The sequence below is a fragment of the Littorina saxatilis genome, linkage group LG1, assembly GCF_037325665.1.
Source record: "Littorina saxatilis isolate snail1 linkage group LG1, US_GU_Lsax_2.0, whole genome shotgun sequence".
In the NCBI taxonomy this organism is placed as follows: domain Eukaryota; kingdom Metazoa; phylum Mollusca; class Gastropoda; order Littorinimorpha; family Littorinidae; genus Littorina; species Littorina saxatilis.
In genome coordinates, this window is record NC_090245.1 from 88,831,368 (window position 1) to 88,840,605 (window position 9,238).

General features: G+C 43.4%; 1 protein-coding gene across 3 annotated transcripts in view; it reads left to right on the plus strand.

Moving 5' to 3' along the window:
• Positions 1 to 8,759, plus strand: part of LOC138983258 (uncharacterized) — a 137,982-nt gene extending 129,223 nt beyond the window's left edge. For all 3 annotated transcript variants that reach the window (XM_070356690.1, XM_070356697.1, XM_070356704.1), the window contains one exon: positions 7,184 to 8,759. In XM_070356690.1, coding sequence (XP_070212791.1) covers positions 7,184 to 8,215 — 1,032 coding nt within the window. In that variant the 3' untranslated portion in view covers positions 8,216 to 8,759. The remainder of the gene's footprint in view (positions 1 to 7,183) is intronic.
• Positions 8,760 to 9,238: the final 479 nt, after the last annotated feature.

The window sequence follows — 9,238 nt, forward strand, 5'->3', positions numbered from 1 at the left end:
CGATGTCCTGGCTCTGGATCTGGATGTGAATCTCTCTCTCTCTCTCTCTCTCTCTCTCTCTCTCTCTCTCTCTCTCTCTCTCTCTCTCTCTCTCTCTCGCGCGCGCGCGCGCTCTCTCTATCTCTCTCTCTATCTCTCTCTCTCTCTCTCTCTCTCTGCCCTTCTCTCTCTCTCTCTCTCTGTTTCTCTCTCTTTCTGTCTCTCTCTGTTTCTCTGTCTCTGTCTCTCTCTCTTTCTCTCTCTCTCTCTCTCTGTCTCTCTCTCTCTCTGTCTCTCTCTCTCTCTCTGTCTCTCTGTCTCTGTCTCTGTCTCTGTCTCTCTCTCTCTCTCTCTCTCTCTCTCTCTCTCTCTCTCTCTCTCTCTCTCTCTCTCTCTCTTGGTATAGCGGTGATCAGTCATAATTCCAGAGGCATGTCAGTTTGACGCGCGACCCGATGAATAACGGCGGAACATGACCTTTACATAAACTCTCGCTTTTGTCACCGACCCCGCTCGTTGATGGAACACCTTTTCTCTGTTTCCAATAATCAACGCTCCCAATTTTGGGCCTTGTTTTTCTTCTTTTTCTTTTTTCCCCCGTGTATCATGATACGCTCCCGCTCTGTCTCTCGGTTTTCGTCTCTCTCTGTGTCTCTCTCTCTCTCTGTATCTTTCTATTTCTCATTCACTTCCGATCCACCGGCACGGTTGGCCTAGTGGTAAGGCGTCCGCCCCGTGATCGGGAGGTCGTGGGTTCGAACCCCGGCCGGGTCATACCAAAGACTTTAAAATTGGCAATCTAGTGGCTGCTCCGCCTGGCGTCTGGCATTATGGGGTTAGTGCTAGGACTGGTTGGTCCGGTGTCAGAATAATGTGACTGGGTGAGACATGAAGCCTGTGCTGCGACTTCTGTCTTGTGTGTGGCGCACGTTATATGTCAGAGCAGCACCGCCCTGATGTGGCCCTTCGTGGTCGGCTGGGCGTTAAGCAAACAAACAAACAAACAAAAAACTTCCGATCCTACTCTCTCTCTCTCTCTCTCTCTCTCTCTCTCTCTAGAGCTCTCTCTCTCTCTCTCTAGAGCTCTCTCTCTCTCGCTCTCTCTCTGTGTCTCGCTGACTTCGTTCATTAGTTTAATTGTTATTCGCAGGAAAATTGCTTGGCCGGCGAGTCTTGTTAGAAGAAGTTCTAGTCCTTTTTACATTTAGTCAAGTTTTGACAAAATGTTTTAACGTAGAGGGGGGAATCGAGACGAGGGTTGTGGTGTATGTGTGTGTGTGTGTGTGTGTGTGTGTGTGTGTGTGTGTCTGTCTGTCTGTCTGTCTGTCTGTCTCTGTGTGTGTGTGTAGAGCGATTCAGACCAAACTACTGGACCGATCTTTATGAAATTTGACATGAGAGTTCCTGGGAATGATATCCCCGGATGTTTTGTTCTTTTTTTCGATAAATACCTTTGATGACGTCATATCCGGCTTTTTGTAAAAGTTGAGGCGGCACTGTCACACCCTCATTTTTCAATCAAATTGATTGAAATTTTGGCCCAGCAATCTTCGACGAAGGCCGGACTTCGGTATTGCATTTCAGCTTGGTGGCTTAAAAGTTAATTAATGACTTTGGTCATTAAAAATCTGAAAATTGTAAAAAAAAAAATGTTTTTAAAACGATCCAAATTTACGTTTATCTTATTCTTCATCATTTTCTGATTCCAAAAACATATAAATATGTTATATTTGGATTAAAAACAAGCTCTGAAAATTAAAAATATAAAAATTATTATTAAAGTAAAATTTCCGAAATCGATTTAAAAACAATTTCATCTTATTCCTTGTGGGTTCCTGATTCCAAAAACATATAGATGTGATATGTTTGGATTAAAAACACCCTCAGAAAGTTAAAAAGAATAGAGATAAAGAAAAGCGTGCTATCCTTCTCAGCGCAACTACTACCCCGCTCTTCTTGTCAATGTCACTGCCTGTGCATCGAGAGGTGGACTGACGATGCTACGAGTATACGCTCTTGCTGTAAAAATGCAGTGAGTTCAGTTTCATTCTGTTAGTTCGACAGCTTGACTAAATGTTGTAATTTCGCCTTACGCGACTTGTTACATTTAGTCAAGTTTTGACTAAAAGGGGGTGAATCGAGACGAGGGTGTGGTGTATGTGTGTGTGTGTGTGTAGAGCGATTTAGAGAAAACTACTTGACCGATCTTCATGAAATTTTACATGGGAGTTCCTGGGTATGATATCCCCATATATTTTTTTCATTTTTTTGAAAAATGTCTTTGATGACGTCATATCCGGCTTTTCGTGAAAGTTGAGGCGGCACTGTCACGCTCTCATTTTTAAACCAAATTGGTTGAAATTTTGGTCAAGTTATCTTCGACGACGCCCGGACTTTGGTATTGCATTTCAGCTTGGAGGCTTACAAATTAATTAATGAGTTTGCTCATTAAAGTTGTCATTAAAATCGGTTTTTTGCAAACTGATTTAAAATTGATTGCATCGTATTCTTCATGACATTCTGAATCTAAAAATATATACATATGTCATGTTTACTCTTAAAATGTGATCACAATTAACGAAAATAGATTAATTAGTCTTACGATTAAAATTTAAGAAATCGATCCAAAAATGATTTCATCTTATTCTTTATCGTTTCCTGATTCCAAAAACATATAGATATGATAGGTTGTATTCAAAACAAGCTCAGAAAGTTAACACGATTACAGAAAAGCGCGCTTTCCTGCTTAGCACAATACGCTACCGCGCTATTCTGGCGTGTGCATATCACTGCGGTTTGCACGTGGGAGGTGAGCGATTTCCTTTTCGCGGGGATTGACGAAGCTGTACTGTCTTGGTGAAAAAAATACAGTGCGTTCAGTTTCATTCCGTGAGTTCGACAGCTTGACTAAATCATAGACCATTTATCCTGGACCGCCAACTAGCTCTTTCTCCGCTCTTTCTCTCTATTACGAGGTAGCGGCACTCGGATTTAGGAACCTACGCTTACATGGCCTTTCAAAAATCAGGGGGATGTCATATCCGGTGTCGATTGTAAACATGGACGAAGTTGCCGAGGTAAGTTCTGAAAATGCTAAAATAAACTCAGCAAAAGTGCATATGGAACATGTTTTTCGATGAGTTTTGTTAAGTTTAGTTTGGAGTTTTGGAAAATCCAGTTCATTTTCACCTCCCATTGTCACAAATAACTGGAGCGTGCTTTCTTTTCACTGTCTTCGAACCGCTGGCCTTTCAAACCGGACGTCACGCGCCCCTGAAAGTCAGTCGAGAGTCGTAACCTCGAAGGGTCACGTGACGAGTTGGCGGTCCAGGCTATATTTGGTCGTTGACTAAATGTAGTAATTTCGCCTTACGCGACTTGTCTTTTTTTTCGCTCGCTACACCAAAGAGAGCGAGGAACAGAATATGTTTTCGCCTTCATTGGTAACACACGCAGAAAGACAACAATTTGACAATCCTTTTCCTTTCTCTCGCTTGCTACACATTGGGACATAATAATCTGTTTCTCGCCTTCTTTGATAACATACGCAGATAGACAACAGCCTTGACAGCAATAACGGAGTGTCCGCTGTGTCGTCGGACTATTCACGGTATACAGACGTTCGGTCGGCCAGTCTGGAACAGCGACACGCCCCTATCGGCTCACGTCGGCTGTGGCCGAGGCTTTGTCACATCAAGGGTTGTTTGCTGTCTGCTGGAGTAAACTTGTGCAAGAGAGGTATTTGTGATGTCGATGTTGGTGGCACTGTCGCAGGCCTTGATGGCTGTCGAAGGAGGTTGGGGTTGACCGCGCAGGGGGGAGGGGGCAGGATGACAGAAAGAATGGAGACGTTGGAGGTAATGGTTTGGCGGGGGTATGGGGGGTGGGGTGCCACGTCCCAGGGGCTTGTGTTAAGTGTGGATGTTTAATTGTTGAAGAAGCAAACACGTCACACACCATGCACATTCTGATGTCGACCCTTCTTTTATTTTGCACGATTGAGACAATGAGGATTAGGATAGGAAGGGCCAAGAGCGTGGATAGCAAGGATACGTAAAGTAAAAGAGCTTGTGGTAAGCGTGCACTGTTTCATCGTAAAAAAAAGTTAGGACTCAGACCCCCCCTCCCCCCTACCACAAATCGCATAATTTGTCATCGACCCAACATTATTTTTACGCCAGACACGTATTGTATGTGTCGGCTAAGTGTTGACTGTTTCTCTATCGAAGCTGTAGACTCGGCCTCCTATCACACCACACCACACACTCTGCCATCGACCCAGCGAAATGATCCCGTACGCCGCACACGGATGGCACCACTTCAGAGCTGACATGAGCGGGGTCCGACCTGTCATGATCTGCAGACGTGCGGGGATTGCGGGGATTGAACCCAGGCTCTGATAGAGATGACCTGTCACAATTCCGCTCTTCACAAAGACTTGGACTTCCTCGACTATCTTGTCATCACCGGCCGTCTGAAGAGGAGTTTGAACGGGACTCAAGCCGGGATGGCATGTAGCGATCCGTGCCTGTGCGGGGTTTGGTTCAGGCTGCACGGAAAATGGCCTGTATTCATGAACACTTTTTGGACTACATTGTCATCATATACGGCCCAAAGAGGTGTTGTTTTGCTGGACCTATAAGCAGGGATGCTATTTTGTGATCTGTGGTCTTTGCGAGGTTTGATCTCAGACATCTATATATGACCTGCTACAGTAGCGCTCTTAGCGAAAGCTTGCCGCAACCAAAGCTATACTGTACAGGCTTTGCTTGTAATCTTATGGCCTTTCTTGTCATCATCTACATTCGAAAGAGGGGCTTCTATTGGACTTAAGTAGGGATGGCATGTCATGATCTGTGGCCTGAGAAGGCTTGAACTGGGATCAGGTGAAGGGGAGACAGAAGTGATCCTTTTGATCTTTGGGTCTCTGTATAGATGACATTTGTGGTTAAGCTGCACGTGCCTCTGTGTACGTGACATCAGCTGGATCTATGTGTGAGGGGATTTTGTAGTCACTGTGTTGACGGCAGGAGCTTTGGGGAAAAAGAAGCGGCGGAGAAATGGAATGGAAAGTACGGGATCAGTCAGAATACTTATATATGTACCGTATACATGTGTGTTTTGTGTTGATTCGCAGGCGCAAAGTCGCACATGATTATGGAAAGTGGGAAGGAATTAAGGGGCGGCGGGGTGGGGTGGGGGGGGGAGGTGTTGAGAGACAGACATTCTAATTGTATCCTTAATAATCATGATGGTTCGTCGGTTATCATTTCAGGTACACTGTAACAGTCACTGGCTCATCACAACTTTAGAATTTGCTGTGACTTTGTTTTATGTCATGTGATTGTATTTAGTATGCACTCAAATGTTCCATAAAGTAGAATAAATCAAACAAGCAAAAAAATGAAGATAACATACAACAAGCAACCAAACGAATAGAAAAGAACGAACAAACACAGTATAGTAGTGCTATTTATCAACAACTGTCGGAACGAAGACATGCACAGAACAATAGTTCGCTTTCGCTTTTTCCCAATATCATTTTCACCTTTAATTGTGTTAACAGCCACCTCCACCACCACCTCAATTTCCTTATTGTTTACGCTCGCGTTCCATCGACTAAAATCTAGTATTCGGTCACTGTCAAAGAGAACCGTGTGTGAGACTGACGGTAACAAGACTATTCGTAATGAGAAATCAGTCATGTGTTCATTGGAGCGCTTGAGCACGTGTGCACTGTGGTAATGGTAGAACCCCTGTCTGTTTGTATTCGGTGATCTGCGACCAGTACTATGAGGATATTATTATGCACGAATTGCAGTATGGGGGTTGGGGCTCGGGGGGGGGGGGGGGGGGGGAGGGGGGGGGGAGGGGGAGGGGGAGAGAGGTCTAAAATACTAATAGCAGTATAGGCTGCCATGGGTTGGAGTCGGTGATAAGGGAATGTTGTGTTGATTGGTTTTTGGGTTGAAAGTGTGAACGTTCTTTATTTTTTGGGTTGAAAGTGTGAACGTTCTTTATTTTTTATGCACATGTGGTTTCTGTTTTGATTTTTGTTTTTTAATGCTCAGAATTGTGCTCTTGCAGATATAATGTCGATATTTATCTTATTTTGTCTAACCTCCTTTTACCCTTCATAATGTACCTTTTGTCTTGCAGGTTTGAAAGTTAATATAATGTTTCACGTCCGCCTTGACATGCAGTTTGACTGTTTTGTTTAAGTTCCATTTCCCACTTTTTCTTTTGTGCTTTTTTCTTTTGTTTAATTGGTTCTTGTTTTTCTTTATCAAAAAACAAGAAAGGTAAGTTGTTGGAACGTTTGATATTGATTTTTTCTTCTTCTTGTTTTTGAGTTACATTAATTTGAGAAGTTTGGACAAAAATGGATGAAAAGACACAATGAGGTATTTTCTTTTCTAAGTGTGGTAATATGTATAGATGCTTCATTCATTGAACTTTTAAAGTTTAACGTTTAGAATGTTTAAGTATACTAATATCAAAAGTTTAAAACGTTTATGTTTTTTTTTTACTACATTTCTTGAACTCTAAGCTTTGTTTATTTATTTATTTTTTAAAAATAATTTTAATTCGATTTCTTGAATGTTATGAAGAGTGCCTCTCATTTTGAATTTGTACCCCGTCATCCTGGAAATGTCTAGTCTATCAGCTATGATAAAGTGGTCTTTTGTTAATTGCATTTTGATCGACATTTTGACGGGCGCTGTGGCGGGGTGGTTAGACGTCGGCCTTTTAATCGGAAGGTCGAGGGTTCGAATCCCGGCCGCGGCCGCCTGGTGGGTTAAGTGTGGAGATTTGTCCGATCTCCCAGGTCAACTTATGTGCAGACCTGCTAGTGGCTTATCCCCCTTTGTGTGAACACGCAAGCACAAGACCAAGTGCGCACGGAAAAGATCCTGTAATCCATGTCAGAATTCGGTGGGTTATAGAAGCACAAACATACCCAGCATGCTTCCTCCGAAATCGGCGTATGGCTGCCTTAATGGCGGGATAAAAACGGTCATACATGTAAAATTCCACTCGTGCAAAAACACGAGTGTACGTGGGAGTTTCAGCCCACGAACGCAGAAGAAGAAGAAGAAGAAGAAGAAGAAAAAGATCGACATGTTGTTGTTGTTGTTGTTGTTTTTGTTGTCTTCATGCCTTTTTTCTTGTGTGTAAGTTTTCGCCTGTCTGTTGCATGCAGCCGACCCAAGTGAAGAGGTCCACGTCGTTCTTCGGCGCCCTGTCCGGTCAGGTGTCCAGAAGCCCCACCAAGTTCTTCAGGAAGCCTACGCCTTCAGGGGTCCTGTCCAGGACGACAACACCCGCCTCACACACACCCGCCCCACACTCGTCCCTAGCCATGGCCTCCACCTTCGGCGGCAAGGCAGGAGGTGGAAGAGGAAGAGAGAGCAGGCTCAGCACCAGAGGGTTAGGAATGATGGTAAGAAACGGGGTAGGGGGAAACCAGGTTTCTCCTCAACGAGGATCCCAAGCTATGGCTGGAAGCAAACGCAGTGGTGGCGGAGGTTACCCAAGCAACCAGAACCCGGGTCCCCTATCCACCAAGGCGCCCGTGTTCTCTAGTGCTGCCTCCTGGCGCATGAGGCCCAACCTGCCTCACGACTTCTTGGACGAAAGCAAGATCCAGTCCGCGCCCACCAGTTCCCAAGGCGGAGGCAGAACACACGTGTGGTTTGCTGACCAGCGTAGCAGCAGTGTGACCGGAAAGCCTGAACAACCCACCTTAGCTGGTGCCGTCGCTGCTCCTGGAAAGCTTGCTTCCTTGGCTGCCAACACTGTGGAAAGCCCTTCTGTTCAGGACGGTCAGGCGACCTTTAACAGTCACGGGGAAGGCCATGGTAAAAGTCAGCCTCAAGGTCAAGGTGACGGTTCGCTGCGTCAGGGTGAAGGTCAGAAAAAAGGCCAAAAGCGACCAGTGCCTGTGATATCAGTTCTTGGGGACGAAAGCAACAACACCAACGCTAGCAACGTCACCCCAAACACGCGGCAGGCCCCCACCTTGTCCTACAAAACGCTAAACGGCAACGTCAAGAACAGCAGTGCCGCTAAAAACTCTCAACCGTCTAGTAACTCGAAATCGAGTGGCATCAGAACGATGCTTAGTGGCAGGAAACACACGAGCTTGACCTCTTTGGCGGGTCAAGGTCGTTCAAGGACAGAACTAGTTGTATCAGGTTCGATTGGTCGAAACAGAAAAGCTCATTTTGACTAGACACAATGTAGTCACGAAGAAAGAGTTGAACAGGAATTGCAGATGGAATTCTTCTTTCCTGCAGTTTCTGTATTCAGTGCCAGAATCAGATGCCAAAGTTTGAATTTTGTGACTGTTGAATTTCCGTGAAAATGAAATATACGGATCAAAATATTTAGTGAAACGTTTATTTATGTATGAATTTATTTATTTATTTATGTATTTTCTTGTTTGTTTGTTTGCTTGTTTGTTTATTCAAGTTATTTATTTATTTATTTGTGGTCCTTGATAATTGTGTTTCGTGTTTATTCATGCTGATTAATGTTTTGTTTTTCATTACTTCCCTTGTTTTTTTACGTTTGATTTTGTTTCTGATGTGGTCCAGTTTTTCAACCATTTATTCGTTTGATTTTTCTATTCATATATTTTTTTTAATTGTTATTTGACAACATATGTTTTCAAATGTTTACTTTTGATGTGTCATTCACAATTTTTTATTTTTTATTTGAATGCAATATAATTTATAATGGTTGATGGGTTGAAATAAAAATAAGCCAGAGCAATTGCTTCTTTGGGCGTTCACCTCCCTGTGGTGTTCAAATTATATATAAAAAAAAACAACACACGATCACAGCAAGAATGAATGAGAAATTGCTATTGTTTGCTTTCAGATGAAATATGAAGTGCATTGTATTGATGGAAAAACCTATGTTACGAAACTCTTGTACAAAAGGAAACCCCACATGCACACACTGAGTAAACAAGAAAATATACAGATTTATTTTGTGTGTTTGGCCTGTGAGTATTTGGATTCGGAATAAGATTATTTTCCATTGTCTTGTTGTTTCGTTGCATGAGTGAAGGAAAGTAAGTGCTTGTAGTACAACTATATACGTTTTTCTTTTTTTCTTAAAGGTATCATGAGTTACATGAACTATTGACACACGCACGCACGTACGCACGAACACGCACCTGAACGTCAATATATCTTAAAGACCTGCATCTTTCACATTTATTGCAGCTTGAATACCATTGCCTGGGATT